The sequence below is a fragment of the Patagioenas fasciata genome, chromosome 12 (genome assembly GCF_037038585.1).
Source record: "Patagioenas fasciata isolate bPatFas1 chromosome 12, bPatFas1.hap1, whole genome shotgun sequence".
Taxonomy (NCBI): domain Eukaryota; kingdom Metazoa; phylum Chordata; class Aves; order Columbiformes; family Columbidae; genus Patagioenas; species Patagioenas fasciata.
Window position 1 is genome coordinate 8,775,668 of NC_092531.1, and position 24,859 is coordinate 8,800,526.

Genomic DNA, 24,859 nt, shown 5'->3' on the forward strand with positions numbered 1-24,859 from the left:
TTTAGGGTCTTTTTTTTCCCTGTTTGTGTGAAATTTGCAGTTTTTCAGGCCATTGTGGTCTTTGCAAAAGGAAGCTGCGCTTTCTCACCCCAAAGTGTCTCATCTTCATCCCTTCCACCCACCCTTTCTGGTTAAGATGCACGGTCTCAGCGTTACCTTGTTTGAAAAGCTTAAATGTGACTGTTCACTCAATAAAATGACAGTAATTTGCTAAAGTTTTGGGAAATTCTAGGTCGTTTAGACAGCTTTTGGGAGCAGGGTGGGAAGGGGGATGCTCTCCCAGAGCGCAGGCTTCTGGCACGTCTGCGAGCATCGCGTTGGAATTGGCAGGCAAATCAGTTACGTTTCCAGGATTTATGAATCGTTTTCTGTCCATATTTCTGTTCTGGTCTTCTCCAGCGTTGGAAAGCTTTTATGGCTGTTAAAGCTGGAACAGAAAAGAGAGTTCCCTGATAGCTGTCATTTCAGCCTGTTAGGTAGGGGGGGGTGTGCATTTTTGGGGACATGCTGCTTTTTTTCTGACTCCTGTGGGAGTCTTGCCTCTTTAAAAAAAAATAAATAAAAGTATTCTCATCATTCTCTCTGTGTGTGGGGAAAGTGTACTCAGGAAACTGGGCAAAATGGTGCTAAGCTCTGTACTGAGTGTAAAGCTCAGTTTGGATCGTCTCTGTGGTGGAGTTTAATGCCCAGGCTGTTTGCTGCTCTGGCAAAGCACAGATCAGTGCCAGACCAACTTGTTATCCATCTGTACCAAGACAAGTGGGGTTTATTCATGTCCCTTTTGCCTCGTGGTGGGTTCTGGCACTTACTCCGCAGGCTGTCACCGTGTCACCTTCCAGAAAACCCTCCTAACTGCTCCAAAAGCTCAGTGTAATGCTCTTCCAGCACCTTTTTCTTTTGGATGCCTTTCATTTCACTTCGGAGTGACTCTCCAGTCACGAATGTGCTGCTCTGCAGTGGGGCCACAGGCTTGTTCCTGTGTTCCGGGTGAGGGATCCGGGCTGTGTGGCACCGTGCAAAAAGCACACCAGCGATTGCTGAACAAGCTGGGTCATGTTCTGGAAGTCTAGTGCACAGACAGCAGCGCTGCCAGGGGCTGAGCCGGCTGCTTTCTAACAGGCACCGCAATATACAGCGTCAAAATCTGAAAATCTGATGGGAAACTTGTCCTGCTGCACATCTGTGATGACTCCAGGGTCCGGAGCTGCAACTGAGACTTACACTTGCTGCTCTTGGGTTTTGAGTCCTTGCTCCTTGAAAAAGGGAACCTTTTAAAAAGCCCCCGCAGGTGTTAAATGCATCATCTGCAGCTACGTGTAGATTTCCTTGCCCTTTTTCAGAAGGGTCCTTGGTCTGTGGGGACCAAAGTCCTCTTTAGTGGCACTGTCACAACGTGGTACAGAAGTGTGGTGGTTCCAACAGGTGCCGAGGCAGCACACCTTCCCGATTTGCTTTCTTCCTACTCTCTATTTGCCTTTTTCTTTTTGGTTTTGATTCTGACACTTATTTCATAGCTGATATCTAATGCCAGAGATGCTTATCTTATCCCTGCTTATCTGATGGGAAAGCCTGAAATTAAAAAAAAAAATGCAGATTTTTGAGATCTTATTTGTTGAAAAGCTGCGGAGCTGCTGCAGGAGAGGCAGAGGGGAAGGGATGCGCTCCGCTCACATTTATCGGTCCCGCTGGCCTACGCAAGGTAGATAGATGGGGAAATCCGCTGATGAGGTTGGTGGGGTAGAATTTCATAATTCTGATGGTGTTACTGAGATGCAATGGACCTTTTTTAGGAGGTTTTTGGTGTTTTTTTTTTTTCTTTTTTACTTGACCAGCTGAGGATCCCATATGCATTTGTGGTTTGTGCCTGTCACACTGAGCGCAGCCGGGAGGTACCAGGGGTGGGGGGCTCAGAGGTGTGTTCCTGCACAGTGTCCCTTCCCTGCAAAACGGGATTGCTAAAAACCTTGGAAAACCCGTAGGCAGAATGCAGTGTACTCTAACTGAAGTTAGAAGGTAGTTTGGGTAGAAGCGATCCTGGGGAAAGATGTAATTCTTCATGGACTGGACAGAGCGGGACTCAGTGTGTTCAGTTATTGCTGCGCTCTCACATGTGCCTTGGGTTAATGCTTTGAACGGAGGAAAGTACCTGAAGTGCGTGACTTGTTTTCGGTCTGTGCAGTCCTTGCTGTATTTCTGGGGCTTTTTTTTTTTTCCGTCCCATTTTAAGATTACAGATGATGCAATTTGAATTGGGGCTTTCTAAATCTTTGAGTCAAAGTCCGTATAGGAATGCCAGAGGTGTGCGCTGCGTTTCTGAGAAGACAATATAAGAGTCGTACTGTTTGTAGTGTGATGGAGGGCAAGTAGCTGATCCAAGTCTTTAACCCTGCCGATTGCAATTATGTTATTTTTCTTCAAAACACCTTTCCACGTTAGCTGGGCTTTGCTGTCAGCAAGGTTATTGAGAGAAATGAGTTGTTGCTGAGGGTCAGAGTGGGTGGAACTGCCTCTTTGAGCAGCAGGCTTTGGCTACATCAGTTTAAAATGACATGACCAGTCGGGTTTCATCACAGCCTCACTTCTGTATCAGCCGTGCGGCATGCTGTAGGAGGGCAGGACTCGCTGCACGACAGATCTCTGCAGCTTCTTCGTCGGGAAGATCCTTGGAAGATGCCAAGTCAAGATCAACAGGACCTCAGTGAGGGAACAAATGCACTTTTGGAGCATTCAGCATCATGTTTTCTGCTGCAAGATGCAGACCAGTTTCTGCTCTGGTGCAGGTTTCCTCACCCTTCAGTGCTTCTGCCTCTGTGTAGAGGTTTGGTGGTGGTGGATGCACAGAGTTAAGGTCACTGCTCTTCATCTAGGTACAGCAGAGTATCGAGATCATCTCTCTGCTAGGGTTAAAAAAAGCCTTTGAATTACTAATCTTCGTTAAGTGGTGATCTGCTGCGAGCCACAGTGAATGCAGACCCTAAATAAGAGTTTAGCAAGGTGTTACCTAGGAAGATGGACTAATGCTATTGACTGCAATATTGACTATATATATAGACTAGAATATGAACTTTTAATATTGAAGTAAGTACAGTGCTTGGATAGAGGTAGAATCCAAGCTCAGTGAGGGGAATTCAGAGGGAAGAAAAACCTCCAGGAGCTTTAGTTTTCACTGAACAGAAGCTTTAGTGTTGACCATGCAGCAAACTGGGTTTCTGGAAGATTGCTCACTTTGGCTATGAGAATCAGGAACTTCAAAACCTGATGTTCAGGCTGCTGGGATGTGTGTGGTCACGTCTCCTCGGTGCTACAATGATTCCCACGGCCTCACAGGGCTGAGATGTTTGGCGTCTCCGTGGGGAAAAGGCTTCTCCATCAGCCTAAGGTGGCATTTTAATCCTCATAACTTGTAAGGGCACAAGAGTCTTCCAGGCAGCCTCTGTCCTCAAACAGCCTCTGCTTTCAAGGTTGATTAGTCCATGCAAAGAGACAAGTGTGGTGTGGTGCTTTGGGAAGTGAGACACAAGCCTGGGACACTTAACAGCTGCCACGCCACCTTCCATGTGTATATATACATATATATACATGTACACACACCTCATCGCAGACAATGTGTTAAGCCTGCTGGAGCCGTTTCACTTCTTTGCAGGAAATCACATATGAATTTTGTTTTTGAAAGCGTTCCTGCTTTGGGGATAGCACATGCTCCTGTCTGTGAACCAGCAGCTCTTGGTCACTCCTGTGGGGAAGAAAAGCTGTTGCACCACGGGAAGGGTGAGGGGCGAACCAGAAGAGAAAGCAGAAGGTCTGGCTGGGGTACCAATGTTGAGAATAGAAGGGTATCCAGGTTGGGGAGCAGGTTATAAATAGATGCCACCAAAGCTTTGCCCAGACTTTCCTTGCATAGTCAGCCATTGTTACGGGAAATCCTGGCTAGCTCTGCTCGCAGGATGGTGGTGCGTGGCCAGCTTTGCTCGGTTTAGTCCCAGACCTATTAGCATAAAACTGAACAGTTCTGCAGAGCTGGATGTGGGCTGTGCTGGAGGAGAGTAGCTCCAAGTGAAGGTGTCTAACTCTTTATTTGTGAGCAGAGACCAGCTGAATTGAAAGACACCCCACACAGGCACCATGAGCAAAATGAGGTCCTGGAGTGGGTTCTTCTTCTTTCAGAGGGTGTGCTGGAGGTCAGACCTACTTAGGATTTGTTACTTGTAAGCAAAACCCAGCTAGCAAGCTTTCCTCTTCACTTGGGTTGAGGTGTCCTCCTCTGCTTCCTCCAGCTGATTTCTACCTGCCAGGTGCGTTGGGGACCTGATAAGGGACTGTTCCAAGAGGTTGAACTTGAAGAGCAACTTCAAAAAGAAATGAAGTCATCTGCCTTCTTGTCCTACTCCCTCCAAGTGAAAGGAGAGACTGGTACAGAGGGTCACGGAGGGGAAAACACCATGTTGCATGAAGCTCATGTTTTCAAGCCCACCTTGGTCTGTTCTGAACCTCTGTACTGCTGGTTCCCATTTACTTATTTGATGTGCACTGAGATGTTGGTAAATGATCTTCTGGTTAATTTAGTTAATGATAGATTTAGACTGTGAAGAGCTGTCCTGACTTCGTAGATGAGGATTGGCTTAGGTGGCTGTTTTACCATTATTCTGGGGGAACTTCCTTGCCTCTGGTTCATCAGCAGAAGTGTTTAACTGCACTGGAACAGAAAAGGACTTGCTTTGCATAGGTCCTGATGCATCAGAGGCAGAAGAGGGTTGATTTCACTGTGTCCTCTGTCCATCAAACTCCTTAATAAGCTGCAGAAGCTTTGAGCACCCAGTGGTTTGATGAACAGCAGATAACGTCTCAAGGATGGCAATAACTCTAAACACATAGAAGAATGGCACTGGAATTTGCTCACAGAAAAGAGTAGGTGAGTAGTTCAATCAGAGGGAAGAATTCATGGCACTTTTTGGAGCTGGACAGTGGCAAAATCACCTGTCAGATTTGAAGTGAAATGAAGTTGCATAAAGACAGCTTGAAGTAGGGCAGGAACACACCTGCTTGTTGGAGAAGGAAAATACAGGAGGGGAGGCGGGAGCTGCTGGTATCTCAGTACTGGTGAGTGGGACCAGGATGCCGGGAGGACACGGCCGTATGGCTTACGGTATCCGAAATACTCCTAGTCTAGTAGGTCTGCAGGTTTTGCTGAGGCTACACATTTTATGTGTATTAAACGGAGGGTGCTTTACTTTGGGCCTTTGTAAGTGATTTCATAACCTGACTATGCATCTGGCTTTTTGCTGCCTTCTTCCCCCTTCCTCCTACTTTTCGAAAGCACCTCTCACAACTGGCTGTCTTCCTGCTTGCACTGTCCAGGAGGTGGGTTTTTTCTGCTTTCAGTGCAGGCAGCTTTGTCCAGGCTGTGTGTCGGTGTGTTCAAATACTGCATTCAATGAGTTTGCATCACTCAGGGTCTGTGTGTGCTGAAGATGCCCATGCTAGCAAAGTTTTTTAAGGGAGATTGAAGAAATTGTTAACTTTTAAGCAGAATATTTTATTTCCAACAATAAGGCTGTATTTTTTGTGATTGCATATTCTGTGCAGAAAGCCGAATCTTCCACTTTTCTATCTCAAGACACTGATGAATAGACAGAAACTTACCCTACCTGCTTGTGGTGGTGCTGAGCGATGAATCAATTACCTTTGTTAATTAATTGTTCTGGTTTTTATCAGGTTTTGTAGTGCTTCCCGAGCATGAGTTCAGAATGAAGCGGCGATTGGATGAGCAGGAGTCACCCGTGTATGCGTCGCAGCAGAGACGTATCACCAGCACCACCGAAGCTTTCCAGCACCAGCACCGCGTCCTCGCGCCGGCCCCGCCGGTCTATGAGGCGGTTTCGGACACCATGCAGTCTGCCACGGGGATTCAGTACTCGGTAACTCCCAGCTACCAGGTGCGTGCGCTCGTCCCGGTCGCTGCGGTCCTGCTGCCTGACCAGCCAGCACTGTGTCGATTCCTGATAGGATTCTGTATTTAAGACGAGGTTTTATTTTAGTAAGCAGGGCTTCCTAAAGGAAGACCAAGTTTGGACAATACATTTATCATACATCTCATTTGAAGCATTTGCTTTAAGACTATTGGCTTCGTTCATGTTCAGAGCCACCTGAACAAACGTAGTGTTGTTTGGCGTTGTTAAACATGGTTCTTTTAATGATTCTCTCAGATCATGGTCTCTGAATCCTTGAGGCAAGTGTGTGCAGGACTTTTTCACCATTTTTCTTCACTGGGAAAATGTTAGTTCTTTTGGTTGCTCTGTAATGGGTGTATGAGAGCTTAGGTGATCTTAAGCTTAACAGACTGGATTGGATCAGCATTTAAATTGGAGACTTTCAGGAAAATTGAAGTGTTTCAGAAAACATTACCCCAGGGTCATTAGGTGGCACTCTTCCCTCTCTCACCTCCTTTGCAAAGAGCTGTCAGCTGGAGAGAAGAAAACTACTTTAAGAGTGCACTGGAGATACCTCCCAAGGAAAGGCTGTTTCTGTGTTACTTTGCCGTGTTTTTGGCATGTTGCTGATGAGCTGCTGTCCCTGTGTAGGGCTGAATTATGCACACAGCTTCTTCCTTCCTTCTGCAGAAGGGATGTTCATGCTGACAGTAGCAGCCGTGGAGCTGAAGAGCCTGCAGGCAGACACTTGCAGGGACTGGAAGAGGATGTGTTTATGCTGGCAGTCCTTCCTAAAAAGAACTTGGATGGCCCAGCAAGCAAATTGTTTCTTGTTCATGAGAAGGATTTAAAAAAAAAAAAAAGCGCATCCCATCTAAAAGAGGCTTGAATGGAAAACCACATTTGTGTAAAAAGTAATTTACTTTTTTTTAAAGGCTCTTTTAATGGATTTTCCAAACTGAAATTTTTCTGGTTTAATGTATGAAGGAGACCCAAAAAATGCATGCCTCCTGTTCCCTTCCCTGTTTTTCTAGAGGAGACACCAAGCTGAGTTTTCCCCTGAGTCTGCTGGTGCCAGAGAGCCACAATTTGACTTCCAATACCCAAACTGAATAGCAACAGTGTAGAAGCTTGTAAAGACTCATTCAGTCACTCATATTATTGCTTGTGATATGTATCATAGAAAAAAGAGAGAACCTTGACTCTATCAGACTAAAAATCCCATTTTATGCCCCTTTTGCAGGTCTTTATATTAGTGTTAGTGACTAGACAGCCAGTGAGTCTGCAGGCTGGAGAGAACCTGCATTTGTAACGTGTTTGCAGAGGGGCCTCTGCTGTATTTGGAGTATGGGATTAGAGTTGTCTTGTTTCATTTTTAGGTCTCTCTGGGTTGTCATTGAAGAAAACAAAAGTTGTTAGCAGACTTTTTACAAGGACATGTATTACAGTGATTGGACAAGGGCTAATGGCTTTAAACTGAAAGAAGGAAGATTTAGATAAGATATAAGGAAGAAATTCTTCCCTGTGAGGGTGGTGCGGCCCTGAACAGCTGCCCAGAGAAGCTGTGGGTGCCCCGTCCCTGGGAGCGCTCAGGGCCAGGTTGAACGGGGCTACGAGTGACCTGGTCTGGTGAATGGTGTCCCTAGATGGAACTGGATGATCTTTAAGGTCCCTTCCAAGTCAAACCATTCTATGGTTCTGTGTTTCTATGGTTACAGTTCAAACTGTCTGTGTTCCACTTCCTTAAAATTTTGCTCGTGTACCTGGCTGTGGGAAGACCGACCTTGCTCTCTGCCCGTGCAGCAAGCGGGAGCAGCGGCCAAGCCGTAGCCGTCCCTGATGTCCTTTTTGCCTCGCCAGGTATCAGCCGTGCCGCAGAGCTCGGGCAGCCACGGCCCGGCCATCGCGGCTGTTCACGGCGGCCACCACCACGCCGCACCTGTGCAGCCCCACGGGAGCCAGGTGGTGCAGAGCCACGCGCACCCCACGCCGCCCGCCGTGCCGGTGCAGGGCCAGCAGCAGTTCCAGAGGCTCAAGGTAACGCTGGGCGTCGCTGCCTGAAGTCAGCCAACCTCTGCTGAAACCGCAGGGCAACAGGGGCCTTCTTCTGTTTGGTGTGTAGGGGAGGCCAGCCTGCAAACCCAGCTGGTGACCTCCGTAAAGCTTTCATTTGCTACGCCTTGTAGATGCTTCTGTTGGGAGGACTGTTGAATGCAGAAAGAGATTTGTGTTTCAAATAGCATAATAAAGAATGGACTTGCTAGGGAAAGAGCAGGGGCAGGAAGGAATAGGAAAAAGTATTGATCAGAGGATTTGTATGAATGGGTTAAGTTGCCAAAACATTTGGTGCTTTTCTGAACACATGGCTTATGTGGGTGGTTGCGTGGGAGTAATTTGGGAGTAAGGCAGGCTCTATTCTCGGATTATGTGCTGTAAAATCCTTAAAAAAAAAAATGTCCACCAAAAATAACCCATTTAAGTAGCTACATTGTGGCCTTCTCGCTAGAGCTGAACCCATATATACAAATTGATGTCTGTTTCTTAGTCTCTTCCAAACACAGTGCGAGTCTCCTCCAGTTGTGGTGGAACTCGTTGGTGAGAATCCCTTTCCTTTTTGCTGAATGTAGGGCACTGCATTCCTAGAAACCTCTAAAAATGGTTTCAAAATGTGTTGTTCTTCTTCTCAGTGAAATCGATGGCAAATCCTCTGCCAATGCAAGATCGGGGCTATATGTGATGGTCTTTTCTTCCTTCGCTGTTGTTTAATTTCAGACAAAAGAGGTCCCGTGCATAGCTCTTGGAGCCGATGGGTGCGTGGCCGGGCTGTCAGACGTGATAGGGACCCCGAGCTCTCACTCAGAGCTGTGGCTGTTCTTTTCAGTACATCTGCAAATTGGATGTTGGTACATGAATGGTTCATAAACTTCTTGCTGTTTGAGGTGTAAAACAATTTACCGCCCACAGTTACCATTTTCAAAATCCTTATATATTTAACTGAAATGTCTGGCTTTTAGAAAAAAAAAAGTGCAAGCGTGTACCTGGCAGACATCTACTACACTGAATATGTCATTTCCACTTTCTACTTATTCTTAGACTTCTGTAATAATTTCCACATATGAATGCAGGAAAAATACTCAGTCTAGGTCTGTTTATTCTAGCAGTTGCTTCAGTGATGGTAAATTTGGAGTATGTGCTGTGTTTTTTTTTTTTTTTCCTAGTAATTCTGCTGATCTATGTTGCTTTTTTTTATTCCCCTATTTGTTTCTTTTTGGTACAGTTCTATCTTGTGAGCCAGGAGTGGGGAGAGAGTATCTCTTACTCAAATGGTACTGGTAGTATGCTAACCAGGCTCATGATCTTTTGTTCTGTAATTCCCCGCCCAGGCTCAAGGCTAACAGCTGTGTTTTCAAATAGCACATGTTTTGCAAAACAATGGGAGGTGAAATAAAATCTTCTTGGCTAATATAACCTGTCTGTTCTGTCCTCAGGTGGAAGATGCATTGTCTTACCTTGACCAGGTGAAGCTGCAGTTTGGTAGCCAGCCACAGGTCTACAATGACTTCTTGGATATTATGAAGGAATTTAAATCTCAAAGGTAACAAGCTGCATTTTGCTTCTTCCTTCCAGGTTAGAAAGGGCATATGTGGGCATGGGAGCGACGTTCTGTCCTTCGCTGGGCAGACTAACATACCTCTAGCAGCAGTGTAAAAGCAGTTGTGTGCGTGCTTTTTTGAAAGTTAAATGCATCCCTTCGTTTCTGCTAAATCTCCGCTTAGAGTGGGAGTTCACAAGTTCAACCTTGGTAGCTGATTCATCTGGTTGTCTGGTTCTCTGCCCATTAATAATGGTCAGACCTGGGACTAGATCTCAGAGCTATAAAATGCTCTCTGGGCAAATAAAATAGTTTAATGTCGTTCTGAAATTCAATAGTAGATGTGTAGGAATCTGTTTTGCATTGTTTCGTAGGCTAGAGGTGATAAGGTACAAATTTGAATGTAAAGTTCTTGTGAGGAGAACTCGGTGTGCCACTGGCAGGGTCTCTGAGAATCGTGACATTTTGATCTTCTTCCTCCTTCAGTATTGACACTCCAGGAGTGATCAGCCGCGTGTCGCAGCTCTTCAAGGGCCACCCAGACTTGATCATGGGATTCAACACCTTCTTGCCGCCTGGTTACAAGATTGAGGTGCAGACGAATGACATGGTGAACGTGACAACGCCGGGGCAGGTTCACCAGATCCCCACTCACGGCTTGCAGCCCCAGCCGCAGCCCCAACCCCAGCATCAGTCGCAGCCTTCGGCGCAATCCACCCCAACACCAGCACAGCCAGCGCCGCAGCCACCACCTGCCAAAATCAGCAAGGTGAGAGGCTTGGAATGATATAGATTGGTAACACGGGGATCCCGCTGCCTCCAGCTGAAACTGGTATGCGGCTAGAGAATGAAAAAGGAACTTCTACTCTGCTTTTTCAAAGTATTCGTGAACCTCTGCCTGTGTTGTGCTTCTACTGCTGGATTAATTTCTCCTTTTGAAACTTCAGTTTGGTTTGACAGTAATTCAAATAAGCCACCTTACAGCTTTGGAAAAGCTTTGTGGCTTTCAGCAGGGAACTGAAAGTTGCTAGGAGAATCTGGTTATCCCAGGAGTGATCCAGCAGCCCCAAGATAAGGTTCCTGAAACGCACTTGATGTTGCAAAAAGGGTTTCCTAGTTAAAGCACCGGGCACGTGTTGAACTGCCCGCATTTGTGTGTATTGTCATGGAATAACTGAAGTTGCAAGAAATCCCTCATAAAACAGAGGCCATGATAAAGATGTGGCTCTTATTGTGAAGGTTTGTGTGGTTTCAAATGTTTGGGGCAATTAAGCCTTCAGAAGAGCTTGATCAGTAATGTGGTAGATTCTGCATTGCTTGGAGTCTTGTTTTCAGCTCAAACAGCTGTTGTAAAATAGAAGTCTAATTCAGCCATCAGTTAGATGGGCACAGGAGTTGTTGGCAAAATCAAAGGTGCAAGAGTTCAGACAAGATGACCATGATGTTCCCTTTAGGTATCAATATGCGTGCCTGAAAGTGAGACCTTTCAATAGCAAACGCAATTTGACTCTGCTTTAGATACAATCCAGATGCTACTGTCCAACATATATATTTTATGTGATTGAAAACAGAATATGATCATATAAAAGGTATTCAGGGAGCTTACTCCAGGTAAAATATTACATATTTCAGCCTCAAAATGTAGAAAGATTTGAGAGCTGATATCTCGATATTGGAAGATATTCCGGTTTTCCCTTGCTGCTGCCTTACTTTACACATCTCAAAATTCTTCACTGGGGCAAAATAACTTGCAGTGTTGGAGCAAGCCGTGCCTGTGCATTTTGACTCTGTTACATTTTTGAGATAGTAGGTGTTGCTTGTTGGATTTCAGTCAAAAGCAATTACCAAGGCAAAACTGCTGTTAGTCACAACAGTTCGAATGGTCTGGGTGTTTTCTCTCTGAATTCTGGTCTCTACTGGTCCACTAAATATTTATCTATTTGCTTTGTGTGATAGTTTTCTTCTGATTAGTCTGCTTGTACTTGTGCTTCTGTTAATCTTTAAAACCCAACTCTGACTGTGAAATGGCACTTGTTAATTTTGACTCTTAAGAGCAGTTTCTGCTTAGACAGCCACTAGGAAGCATTCAGTTTATGAAAGATATTGTTCAAATTCCCTAGAGCTGTGAAGAATTCAGTAGCAGTTTAAAAAGACCAGTCTTTTAAGGACGTGCAGCAAAAGTCATCCGGGGCCAGTCTGTAGGAACAGGTTGTTAACCTGGATATGGTAGCAGGAGATTTTGTCCAGTTGTGATATTCCAGCTCAGAGGTATCTGTGGAATCCATGTTGTTCCACTGTTGGCATCAGATACAGTTACGTGCTGGGTTGTTTCCTCCATGTGGTACATATACAGAATAAAAATGCCTTTATTCCCAAAATAAGGAGTCTGCTAATTTCTAACATGACTTCTTGTCTTCTTAGCCATCACAGTTGCAGGCACATACTCCTGCCAGCCAGCAAACTCCCCCAATTCCACCGTACGCATCACCACGTTCGCCACCGGTCCAACCTCATACACCTGTGACAATCTCTCTGGGAACCACCCCATCCCTGCAGAACAATCAGCCTGTTGAGTTTAATCATGCCATCAACTATGTCAACAAGATCAAGAATCGGTTCCAGGGACAACCAGACATCTACAAAGCCTTCCTGGAGATCCTCCATACATATCAGGTGAGCGTTAACAATGCAGATGTGAGTATATGTCTGGTTATTTCTCTTTCTTTGCCATGGAGAGCTAACTGTGTCTGTCCAAGACTTGCCTTTGGGTCTTCTGCTGGGTTAGCATTGGCAGGAAGCTAACCAGGATTCTTGCAAATGAGAAGGTTATGTAGCAGCATGAAATAATAAGATTTCAGTCCAACATCTTTGTTTGCGAGTGTCTGAAATGCCTATTTTAAAGTCATATTTAGTGTTTTTTCATGAGCACAGGTCAGGAAGAGACAACATGGCCATAGTACTATGTTAAAGAAACTGATGCTTTGGTCAGTGTCCTGCTTGTTCAGGGCCAGTTGGGCATTTAGTGTATATTTATAGTATATAGAAGAATACGTATTCAGTGTGCATGAGAATCATACTAGTAATATAGCACGATTCTTTATGTAAGATACTGAGACCTTTGCTGTTTCATTCTTTGTATCGCTGAGGGCTTTTTTTTTTAATTTGTCACTTAAATAGTTTATGTGTCCTTCTGACGCTTCTCCTCTTTCTCATGGCAGAAGGAGCAGCGTAACGCCAAGGAGGCGGGAGGGAACTACACGCCGGCGCTGACGGAGCAGGAGGTGTACGCGCAGGTTGCTCGCCTCTTCAAGAACCAGGAGGATCTGCTCTCGGAGTTCGGGCAGTTCCTGCCTGATGCCAACAGCTCTGTGGTGAGTTGTCTCAGAGATAGATTGGAGCTGAAATACGTAGGGAAAGCTGGGCTGTGTGTAGCCAGAGTTCAGAAAAATGCACTTTTGCCTTTTGTTTCTTGGGGGTTTTTTTTGAGTGATCTTTTGCTGAGTGTGAGAATAGGGTCAGGGTGTTAGACTGTGTTTTCTGGCCATAACTTGTGTTTTAAATACAATCCCTTTGCCTTAAAGGGTTGTTCTAAAACTGCAATAACTGTGGCTTAATACATCTAGACCTAGGAGGTGCAACATGTTTTTATGCATGGATGTGTGGAACTCAACTCTAATGGCCTTATGGGTTTGTCTCTAAATAAGCTGTTAAGTAAGACAACTGCAGAGAAAGTGGAATCGGTCAGAAACGATCACGGTGGCACAGTGAAGAAGCCACAGCTCAACAACAAACAGCAAAGACCCAACCAGAACGGCTGTCAGATCCGACGGCACTCGGGAACGGGAGCAACCCCTCCGGTGAAGGTGAGAGCTGCTCGTTCGGCAGCCCTGCTTCTCCCAGGAGCGGGGTGTGTTCTACAAATTGAGTGATTTTTGCAGCACAGGCCACAGATTGAGGAAACAGAAACTAAACTTTATGAATTCCTTGTTTCCAAGAGCAAGGCTTTGTCTCTGTTTTCACAAACTGGTGGTGTTATCTGTATGTGAGGGTGGTAATAGTTATGTTACTGGCTGAGGAAAAATAGGGCTTTCCCTGCTTTATTAGGACGCTGCGGAACATGTGGCAATAGTTGTATGGGTGAATAAAGCGGTGTTTGGTGATTAGGGGGAGATAGGGATTGTGGAGGTAAAAGTCTCATGAAAATCACAAAACAAATTGGTCCAAAATTTGTAGTGATGTTTCTAAAGCACATGGGAAGATAAACTGAGGGAAAGATAAAGGTGTGCCTGAAAGCTTTGTTGTAGCAGATGCAGCGGAATCATGTTTGCTCATCTTTCCTCTGATAAACCTTGTAATACAATGATGAATGATTTTTCTCTTAGCAGAGTTTGCCCTTTTCAAATGATGCACAGGTTGAGAGAGCAAGGCTTTGTAGTGTTATACAAATTGTCCTGTGGCCAGGTGTTTGTGCATGAAGGATAAGTTTGCCTGCTTTGTTTGAAGGTGGTGCATCAAAAATTGTGATGAAAAACATCAGCCAACATAATCGTGTCATTTAAATCCAGTGATTTACTGCCTCATCTGAGGATGTAGAGTCCACTGCTGGTATGGGGAAAGTAAAGGATCTTGCAGCAGAATGCAAGAGAGAAAAAGGCAATATAGTAATTTTAGGGAGATGGAAGACTTAAAGAATTGGGTGAGTGATATGAGAAAAAAAAAAATGGTAAATATGTAAACTGGTTAGAAAAATTACATGTGCTGTAGCGTGACCGTTTCAATCAACTGCTTACAGAAAAGGATGCAACAGTGTGTTAAAAATATTTGGAGTTCTATGCTGATGATTAACCTTTAATACATTAATTTGTGGTGCACATTTTCATACAAGTTTCCTCTGAAAAAGCCACGTTTCTTTTATGTAAAAGCAAATGGTGGGGTCAGGGAGCTGAAACCCTTGCGTGACAGATAATAGAAATGTGGCAACTTGCCCCACTGAACAGCCCTTTTTTTTGCTTGCCTTTCTTTTTTGTTGTGAACAGAAGAAACCGAAGCTGCTTGGTTTAAAAGACCAGTCTTTGACGGAAGCCAGCAAACACGGTGTGGGGACAGAATCTCTCTTCTTTGAGAAGGTGAGAAGCAAGATTCGGAGAAAGCAGTCTCACATCATTGATTTATGTTCTTAGCATGTATACATCCGGACTTCTATCACAGTGCAGTATGTGATATATATACCACCCTGATAACATTTGTCAGCTTGACCTCAGAGATATCACACGACCTTTAAGTCAGATCTGTTGCATTTTTTTAAAAGACTGATGATCTTTTTATGCAGATACTTGTGTTTTTTCCCCAAAGGTCATTCTCCAGCTTTTCACCCACTGCTGATAGTTTATTTGCAGGATTGGGAATTTTTTTCTTTAATGCATGCTCTGATTTTTTTTTCACCTTTCTGAAATCCCCGTACAACTAATGTGTGGTGTGTCTTGCTGTGTTGGCTCAGCTTGCTGTACCCATCCACAACCCGCTGCCTGCAGCGGGGGAGCTCAGTTTACAAAGCAGCTGATTCATGACAACATTGTTTTTGTTTTTCCTGAGAGATAAATCTAATTAATTGCACGGTTGTTACCTGTTGCTGGTTTACCACACAGAACAAGTAAAAGATATGTGGGATGTATCCTTGGTGTCTTCCCGAAGTGTCCATACATTTCCTTATGGCTCAGAGGGGAGCATATAGTGAACATAAACAAGTCTTTTAAATAATAGTCATGTGTCAGTGAAAGTCTTGGCTGCTCCCTGATGATGTCGTGCATTTTGCAGCGTGCTGCAGACCAGCTGATGCTAACTGGGAACCGATCCATTGCTCAGAGGATGTGTAGGTGTTAACATGAGTAAACCTCGAAATCCCTGCTGTAGAATTACAACTGTAATGACAAAGATATTCATGATGATAGATCTGTGTCTGATGTATGGATGTTAACTGTTCTCGTGGGAAGGGTAACGGTGTTGGGATGAATCGTTTGGTTTCCTTGTGCTGTGAAGATAAGGGTGACAGAGGCGGGTTTATCTGTGATAACCTGAGCAGGCAGAGGCTGGAGCACAAATCTCTTACCCTGCTCCCTGCCTGCAATATTTTCCAGTGTTTAAAGTCAGCCTGGGTTGGTTTGTGGGGCTGCACTTATAATGGATGTTGCCTATGACTCCAGCATTTTGTAATCCAGCTGTTCAGGGATTTTTGAGGGATTTCATTCCTCACTTGCAGCTCCTTTCTGCAGGGGAGTGCCCCAGGTGCTGATGTTGCAGGGCACACCCAGCACAGAGATGTTTCACGTTGGTGTCTGTTTGTCCAGCCCTGCATATGGGGCAGGTCACCCTCTGTTCAGCTCGTTTACAGATTTGCGTTCTCATTCCGTGTGTAATTTCCATGTATCGGTGGTAAGCACAATGTTGAATCCAAGTGTCCTGGACAGCGATAGCTCACCCAACTCGGTCTCACCCTGACAGCAGCTGTTTGCCTCTTCTCTTCTCTCCGCAAGGTCCGCAAAGCTCTGCGGAGCACAGAAGCATATGAAAACTTCCTTCGCTGCCTGGTTATTTTCAACCAGGAGGTGATCTCCCGGGCTGAGCTCGTGCAGCTCGTTTCTCCGTTCCTGGGGTAAGTGGAACCTGTTTCCTTGCGTGAGGTGAGAAGTTTAATACACTCAGGTCTGTTTCTGTTGCAAAGCCAGGAAATACAAGCCAACATCTGTGGTTGTTCAGGGGAATGCATCTCCTGTAGTTGAGTGGCATGGAGGAGGAGGAGGAGGGGAAAAAAGTGCTGATATGAACTCACTAAAATTTCCAAAAAGCAGCTGAATTCTGTCAAAGACAAAAATTATAAGCAATACAATAGTTTAAATAGGAATTATGACTTCCATAATTGCCAGTAGTGTACAGAACAACTCTATTAAATCAGCGAAAACCAAGCGATTATCCTCTCATCAACTTTGGGCAGCGAGATTAATGTTCCTTCTTCCTGCGAATTGAGTTGCTGGTTCCAAGGGAGAAGGCAACAGCAATGTAAATTGGGTTCGGGACCCCATTACACTAGTTGCTGTGCAAAGACACTGCCCCAAGGAGCTTCCATTCTCTCCATAGCTCCCTGGAATTAGTCAGGCATCAGCAGGATGCTACCTTTAGCAAGGAAACGTGAACTATTTAGCAAAAACTTCTGGATTTTTCCCATTCACTGTCTGTGCTCCTAGCTACAATGGTAAATAGCTGTGTTGGAAAAGGTCTAATACAGTTTTCCTATTCTGGAGTTGGGCATTATCTTCTGTCATGTAATGAAAAAGCAATAAATGAGCAGTGATTCAATAAGCTTCAGTAACAGGTTCAATTCCTCATATTGCTGGAGCTTTGCATGAGATAAGAAGAGTTGAACAGATGCAGTATTTTAGGCTAATAAATTCTTCAGAAAACTGCTCTCTCCAAGCAGGTGAACTTGGGCCTTGCAGGCAGAGGCTCCTCTGTAATTTGTGCTGGTCTGTGTGGTCTGGGGAGGCAGCACTGGTGGAAGTGATTGCTCAGCACTGAAACCTTTTGCTGTGTAGTTACAGAGTCGCTTTTCGGTTTCTTCTTGCTGCTTTTGGAAAGGTTTGGTTTAAGGTTAAGAACATTGGCAAACGTCTTGGGATCTGGCCTGGATTCACTGCTGGGATAGTTTGGGAAACCAGATGTGACCCCGTCCCTGCGGTGAAAGCTTTGGCTGCTCTTACTCGCTGGTCACTTGTCTTGTGGGGTCTGTACCCACACAGGATGTGGAGGATACATTGGTGCTTGTCTGTGTATCCCTGGTAATACACAGGGATAAACCTAAAGCACCTTAGTTGCACCAAGAGAGAGAAATCCAGCACCTGATCAACTTCCCGTTTGATCAGGCTCTATGGGATTGAGCAGAGAGGGTCCTCTCTCACCAGAATGATAATTCAGAGGGTCTTCTTGGACACAGTCCATCAATTGTAGCCTCAGCATCGCAGCTCAGCGCTGTTTGATTTCTGCTTAGCTAGCTTTTCACTTTGTTTGTTTTAATTTTAGGAAATTCCCGGAACTGTTCACTTGGTTTAAAAACTTTCTGGGGTATAAAGAGTCTGTTCACATGGAGACGTATCCAAAGGAACGGGCGACCGAGGGGATTGCCATGGAGATAGACTACGCCTCCTGTAAAAGACTGGGCTCCAGCTACCGGGCCTTACCCAAGAGCTACCAGCAACCCAAGTGCACGGGGCGGACTCCACTGTGTAAAGAGGTAAGATGCTCTCGGCGAGGAATTGCATGGCAGAGGGAGGCTACTCCCAGCCTTCTCGGAAGGAGTGAAGTAGAGGACGAGCAAAACAGCGCCCCGGCGTGTGTGGGCGTATGTCCTCGCTCAGGATCACCATGCTGTGTGTTGGAGCCCAAGGCGAGCACACCCTGAGGTGTTCCGAGGAGTGAGTGAGCACTCGGCTCTCCTGTGAACATCTGGATTGTGTCCAGAAGCTATTGCACAGGGTGAGGCGTCAGTCTAGGAATGGGTCGTGCTGGGAGGTGCGATGCCCACGTGGCTTTGGTTGGCATCAGCTCTTCTCCAGTGGTGCTTGTGAAAGGGTTGTGTCAAGTGTTGGACAGCAGCTGGAGAAAACCCCAACAAGACAGTGATGTTTAAATAAAGTAAATTGTGGGGTCATTAGATACGGATGTTTTATATAGTGTAACGTGTGAAAAGAACATGAAGATCACAGACTTAAACGTGTAGTAGGAAGTGGCAGAACTAGTTTTCTCTATGGTCTTAATGTGATCCACGGGGATCTTTTACAAGGCAGTACATAATTTAAGACTATTGCTAGGTTTTTAACCAAATCCCCACTTAGTCTGCTTTCAGAGTTATCTTTAGTCCAGCTTTAAAAAAAAATCACATTTTCTGTAGCTAGATTCTCCCACGTATCCCTCACGTGTTTCTTTCTTCCTGCCTGAAATGCTAGGAAGACCTCTTGTCTTCAGAAATAGCGCATTGCTTTGGGAAATCGGCTCCCTACATGAAACCAGCCTTCTTGATCAAACGTCAAAGCTGATCTCCCAACAAAGTCCCACAGGATCAGATATACTCATTGAGTCTTTTAATGTGTTGTAATGGCCTTTTGATCAAAGTGGGAATGGTCCTAGCTGGTCCTGTTCCTTCCCTGATGTTGAGGGTAATATTTTGGAGATGAGTGAGCAGGGCTCTTGCTGAAGGGTGGTTAATAAATGTGCTGGTTCAGAGCATTCACAGGAGGAGGGGAGAGCCCTAGAAATCCCTTCCCTACAAGCCTGCAGTCAGCAGCGGCACCCGCACCAAATCGTGAGGAGATTGCCATCTCAGAAGTGTCTCATGTGATGCAGTCGCAAACTTTTCTTCCTGCTACTCTGCTGTTCAGGCTTCAGGTTTGAGAAAACTGGGCCTGACGTTCAAGGCTGCCTGCCAAAATCCTCATTTCTTTGTCTTTGGCCTCTTTGAGGTGGTGGATTTTTTTTGAATGTTCTGTTCCTGTTTTGGAGTTGAGGAAAGCTTGTCTCCTCCTGTCTCCCTCAAAGGTTTTGAATGACACCTGGGTCTCCTTCCCATCCTGGTCCGAAGATTCCACGTTTGTGAGCTCCAAAAAGACGCAATACGAAGAGCACATCTACAGGTGTGAGGATGAGCGTTTCGAGGTAAATTTTTTTCCCTTGATTCATGTCTCAACTTGGGATTCCATCAACACTCTTGTTGTAATTACATCTTTAATACTACTGCTTAGAATCTGGTTTTATTTCATTTCTGTCACGTGTTTTTTGAATGAAAGCTTGTGATTGCTTAATGCAAGAGGCAGTGGCTGCATAACCACATCTCGCTGCAAACTGCCACCCCTACCCCTTGCTTTTTGTTCTGAGCTCTTAGTTCACACCATTCCAGGTGAAATTGTTCAATGACCAGCATATAATCAATGCATCTTTTCTGTTCTTACTGCCCACGTGGCACACAAGAACATGCATTCCCCTCTAATGATCTGAAAAGCGATACGTTCAGGATGTTAAATGATTGACATCTTGACTTGAAGTGGAAGTTAGCTTGGCAATTACCTGAATACGCTCAGATTCAGCACGTCCTTTTGTAGAGTAACTGTCAATTGTGTTCTATTCCCAGGTGGAAAATGTAATTTCCGAACAGTATCATTCTGGTAGCCTTTACATTCTTACACAGTATTATCTAGGTAGCAGATAAAATATAATTGGATTATTTGAGAGCAGCCGAACATGGAAACCACCGCTTGAGAACATCTCGTTAAACATGCATGGCTTCTTGTTTCATGTCACTTAAATGTTAGCCTCTGTGAAGTATTATGTTTTATCTATTCAATGATGGCTAATGCACCGTTCGCTTTAGCTGGATGTTGTCTTGGAGACCAACCTGGCAACGATCCGCGTCCTCGAGGCAATCCAGAAGAAACTCTCGCGCTTGTCTGCCGAGGAGCAAGCCAAGTTCCGGCTGGACAACACGCTGGGGGGCACTTCGGAGGTGATCCACCGCAAGGCTCTCCAGAGGATATATGCTGACAAAGCAGCTGACATCATTGATGGACTTCGGAAGAACCCGTCCGTGGCTGTTCCCATCGTACTGAAAAGGTACCACATTTCTGTAAAAATAACTAATTTCTGCCTCTAAAGGGTGTGACCTCCACAAGGCTGTAATTTAAGAAGTGTGTTTTATGTTCTGGTTGGTTGCTGTACTTCAGAAGAGTCAGGTAATTCAGGGGAATCACCCTTCTGACACAAAAACCTTACCAGCTCAGGGGGACGGACATCAAACTTTTGTTGTCTCCTCCTAAGCCCGATTCCTTCCCTAGTGTCAGCATCATGTGTAAGATGAAGAAACTCTTGTGTGGATTGATCCAGGGCTAAATTTGATCCCTTTCCAAATCCCATGGTGTATGTGACCGTGAGCTCGGACTGTGGTGGCTGTGTTAGTCTCAGATTCCCAGTTCCGTTTCTGTTGTCGCCTTCCCTTTCCTCAGTCACAAAAAGGGAGTGGATGCTGCTGCCGCTCCTTGGGGAAGCTCCAGGAGATGTGTCAGCAGGAGATAGTGTTACCTGGCCACTTCTCATCTCTGTGGGGCTGTCACTGCTGTGTCTCAGGGTTTTGAGAACTGAGAGGAACAGCCTTGCCCAGAACACCTGCAGGGTCACAGTTTCCCCACCCTGCTTATATGCTCAGAGCAGACCTCTTAGCTCAGTGTTGTTTTCTTGATCCAAGGTTAAAGATGAAGGAGGAAGAGTGGCGAGAAGCCCAGAGAGGATTTAATAAAGTCTGGCGAGAGCAGAATGAGAAGTATTACCTGAAATCCTTGGATCACCAGGGCATCAACTTCAAGCAGAACGATACCAAGGTCCTGAGGTCAAAGAGTCTCCTCAACGAGATTGAAAGCATCTATGATGAGGTAGGATGGTCACCAACAGTTTCCTTCCCTCAAGCTGATGTAGTTTCCAAGTGCAGTTTCAATTCCCATCACTCCTCACTGCTCGATGACAGGAAGCCTGCACCCCTGTCAGAGCTTCCTAAAGGCTCTTGGGTGAGGAGAGGTGGTGTTTGGGACTCAGGTTTGTGCTGTGTTTCTCGTTTGTAGAGGCAAGAGCAGGCTTCAGAAGACAATGCTGGAGTCCCCACAGGCCCACACCTATCCCTAGCCTATGAAGACAAGCAGATCTTGGAAGATGCCGCCTCTCTCATCATCCACCATGTGAAACGGCAGACAGGAATCCAGAAGGAGGACAAGTACAAAATCAAGCAGATCATGTATCACTTCATTCCAGACCTGCTGTTTGCTCAGCGGGGGGAACTCTCGGATGTGGAAGAGGAGGAAGAAGAGGAAATGGATGTGGATGAATCTACTGGGGCTGCAAAAAAGCACAATGGTGTTGGGGGCAGTCCTCCCAAAACCAAGCTGATGTTCAACAACACAACAGCCCAGAAGCTGCGGGGCATGGATGAGGTCTACAACCTCTTCTATGTGAACAGCAACTGGTACATCTTCATGCGGCTGCATCAGATCCTGTGCTTGCGGCTGCTGAGGATCTGCACCCAGGCCGAGCGGCAGATCGAAGAGGAAACGCGGGAAAGGGAGTGGGAGAGGGAAGTGCTGGGGATAAAGCGAGACAAGAGCGACAGTCCTGCCATCCAGCTGCGACTGAAGGAGCCCAGTGAGTGATGTCTGGAGGGAGATGGGGAGGTTTTATTATCACTGGGCAGCCTCGAATTGAGGGAGGGGATGAGGTGGTGTGGGGTACATGGGACTCAAATTGCAGAATCGTAATATGCAACAACTTTTATTTTATACCTGCGTATCTAAAGCATCCTTGAGTTCCCTAACTAAAAGCTTTTTTAAAAGTCTCTCAAACAAAGACCTCAAGGAGGAGGCTAGAGCTAGAAAGCAAGAGATTACGAAAGCACCCGTGGCCTTAAAAAGACTCACTTAATGTCTATAAAAGACAAACTCAAGCCTATTCCAGTAGCTCTCCAGCTTGACTGGGTAGTCTGAGGACCAGAACTCGAAGGAACCATTCCTGGGGATGGGGTGTTCATTGCTCCCATTCTCTCTCGTTGCAGTGGACATCGATGTTGAGGATTATTACCCGGCCTTCCTGGACATGGTGCGCAACCTCCTGGACGGGAACATGGACTCATCGCAGTACGAGGACTCCTTGCGCGAAATGTTCACCATTCACGCCTACATCGCCTTTACCATGGACAAGCTGATCCAGAGCATCGTTCGACAGGTGACTGCTGGCAAAGGCTGGAGGGTGGTTGGCCTGGGGTGCAGAAAGTAGCTGGGTTGTTTGCTGCAGTGACAGCCCAGGCCCACATTGGAGGAGAAGTGTTGTATACTAGATGGGGAATTTCAGAGGTAAGCAGGTAAAATCTGGCTGTTTTTTAACGCAGCTCTAACCCCGACGTAAAGAGATGTGATAAAAGTTAATTTCTGAGGTATCTAAATTATGGGGAATATCCTGTCTATGAGAAGAGTTCTCCTTTTGTTTTTTAGAAGTTTTAGGATATAAATATTCAGCTTCAGACCATCTCCAGAGATAATATTGCTTTAACTTTGAAAAGGAATTAGATGACATTGTAATGATTTCTTTCCTTTTCAGCAGTGCTACAGAAGCAGCGCATGCCTTTTCTGAAAAGCTTTGTCTTTTTATTTGGCCGTTTGAGTAGCTCGTTTTGGCTGTTAAACCCTAGTCCTTTTATTGGGCTGGAAGGGAGCATGTGTGACCAAGGGAAAGGTTCTTCATGTGCCTTTCTCTAGTGTAAAGAACAAAAACAGACACAAGGGGCTAGAGATGGAATAGCTTGAAAGGCCTCATCTCTTTCGAAAGGCAAGAGCTGCTTTTCACAAGCCCTTCAGTCCAGAGATGAATGGAATTCAAAAGGTGGTTGAGCAGGTTTTGATTTTTAAACTTTTACAAAACAAGGATTCAATACTAAATCTCCCACTTCTCTTGTCGGACGCAGCAGCCCCTTGCTGAGGAGGGGACGTCTGTGTCACGGTGCTCCTGCCCTTCCTCCCCTGCTGCCCATCAGGATGTTCCCTGCCCGCAGTTTTTCTCCTGAGTAGCTGTACTTTACCCCCTGCTAATCTTTTTAAAGATACTGTGGCTTTTTTTGGGTTTGTTGGGTATTTTTTAACATAGCAGCAGAGATCTTCTGCAACTAGAAGACATTACTAAAAATGTAGCCTTAAACTTGCTTTTTCAGCCTTTTATTCGCTTGTGCTTAAACCCATGGTTACATCTTTGTTCCTTTCTGTTCTGTTCTTCGTTTTTGCAGCTCCAGCACATAGTGAGCGATGAGATCTGTGTGCAGGTAACAGACCTCTACTTGTCGGAGAACAACAATGGGGCAACGGGAGGTCTTCTCGCTTCCCAGTCTTCCCGTGCTCTCCTGGAGGCCGCGTACCAGCGCAAAGCTGAGCAGCTCATGTCGGAGGAGAACTGCTTCAAGGTAAAGCCAGGCTGCGAACTGCAGTGTAAAAGCAGCGAGCAGCGAGGGGGATGCCTTTTGAGAAAGGAGAGGCACCAGTCCTTTAAAAAAGGAGCCTTGTTTGGGCACCCAAGAGCCCTGAGCAGTTTCTGTAGCTCTGAAAGTTGAAAGTTTTAGTGGCTTGACCCCAGCTTTTGGCACAAGGGTTAATGTTTCTGTAAGGGCCCCTCAGAAATGACGTTTCAAGGAGAAATGTGTTTCCTGGAACACAATGAGTATCCTTCGTGCTTCACAGTGTCTTTGAGTTGTATCATATTGGCTGCTTTTAATTTGTTAGCTCAGACTCTCCCATTTCTCTTGCGCCTCAGCCTTTCTCAACTGTGGGGAGATCTGCTAATACTGACAGGGCATTAAATCGTTGCTGACTGCATACATTGCTGAATAAACCTCGTGCACTGGGCTAAGCAAATCCATATGTCTTTTACCTAAGGTGCAGGAAGTGGTCAGGCCCTTTCTGGGCAAGTAAAGTACTTTGGATAAAAGCCTGCGTGTATAATCTCTCTTCCTTTGCCCTCCAACTTACGTAGGGGGCTCAAGGACCCACACCACTCAAAAACCAAAAGATTTTCAGAAAGCTTTACAATTTTTCTCTTCCTCAAAGACTGCACAATTTGGCCGGTGTTTTCCCTTTGCTGTCAGACATGTGGGAAGCAGTTTTTTCACTGGTGCCAACTTGTTTCTTTCTCCCTTTTTTTATTTGAAACTTTTTCTGAAGTCCGTCCTGCCTTTTCTTTATAGCTGATGTTCATCCAGAGCAGAGGTCAAGTTCAGTTAACCATTGAACTGCTGGACACAGAAGAGGAGAACTCTGATGACCCAGTGGAAGCAGAGGTAAGAGCAACTTGTCCGGAGAGCTCACCCTGACAGTCAGGGGTGCACTGGATGAGGGTGTCTGGTTGACTGTTGTTGTGGTTAGCACAAGATAAAGAAACATCAAGGACGTGCCGTAAACCTTTCAGTGACGGGAGCAGGCAAATCCTTCTTGGTTTATTTTGTATTAGAAAACCCTCAAAACCATATAGAGAAATGTCATACCCGCCTTTTGGGCGTTAAGAGGCATGGAGCCCTCAAAAGTAATCTGTATAAGTTCCAGCTTAGCCTCCTTAACAGCCCCTCGTTGTCTGGTGGGAAGGCAGCAGCTGATCTGTGCTCTGTGCTTGTTTGCAGCGCTGGTCGGACTATGTGGAGCGGTACGTCAACTCTGATTCTACCTCTCCTGAGCTCCGGGAGCACCTGGCCCAGAAACCAGTCTTCCTGCCGAGGTGAGGAACCAGGCTG

The 24,859-nt window shown here is 45.6% G+C and overlaps 1 protein-coding gene across 3 annotated transcripts in view; it reads left to right on the plus strand.

Moving 5' to 3' along the window:
- Positions 1-24,859, plus strand: part of SIN3A (SIN3 transcription regulator family member A) — a 29,721-nt gene that overhangs the window by 2,929 nt on the left and 1,933 nt on the right. For all 3 annotated transcript variants that reach the window (XM_065847440.2, XM_065847439.2, XM_065847438.2), the window contains 18 exons: positions 5,713-5,933; positions 7,788-7,964; positions 9,416-9,522; positions 10,006-10,288; positions 11,941-12,192; positions 12,738-12,890; positions 13,224-13,382; positions 14,556-14,645; positions 16,050-16,168; positions 17,590-17,800; positions 19,102-19,218; positions 19,931-20,169; positions 20,798-20,981; positions 21,168-21,741; positions 22,148-22,317; positions 23,369-23,542; positions 24,320-24,412; positions 24,749-24,843. In XM_065847440.2, coding sequence (XP_065703512.1) covers positions 5,745-5,933; positions 7,788-7,964; positions 9,416-9,522; positions 10,006-10,288; positions 11,941-12,192; positions 12,738-12,890; positions 13,224-13,382; positions 14,556-14,645; positions 16,050-16,168; positions 17,590-17,800; positions 19,102-19,218; positions 19,931-20,169; positions 20,798-20,981; positions 21,168-21,741; positions 22,148-22,317; positions 23,369-23,542; positions 24,320-24,412; positions 24,749-24,843 — 3,386 coding nt within the window. In that variant the 5' untranslated portion in view covers positions 5,713-5,744. The remainder of the gene's footprint in view (positions 1-5,712; positions 5,934-7,787; positions 7,965-9,415; positions 9,523-10,005; positions 10,289-11,940; positions 12,193-12,737; positions 12,891-13,223; positions 13,383-14,555; positions 14,646-16,049; positions 16,169-17,589; positions 17,801-19,101; positions 19,219-19,930; positions 20,170-20,797; positions 20,982-21,167; positions 21,742-22,147; positions 22,318-23,368; positions 23,543-24,319; positions 24,413-24,748; positions 24,844-24,859) is intronic.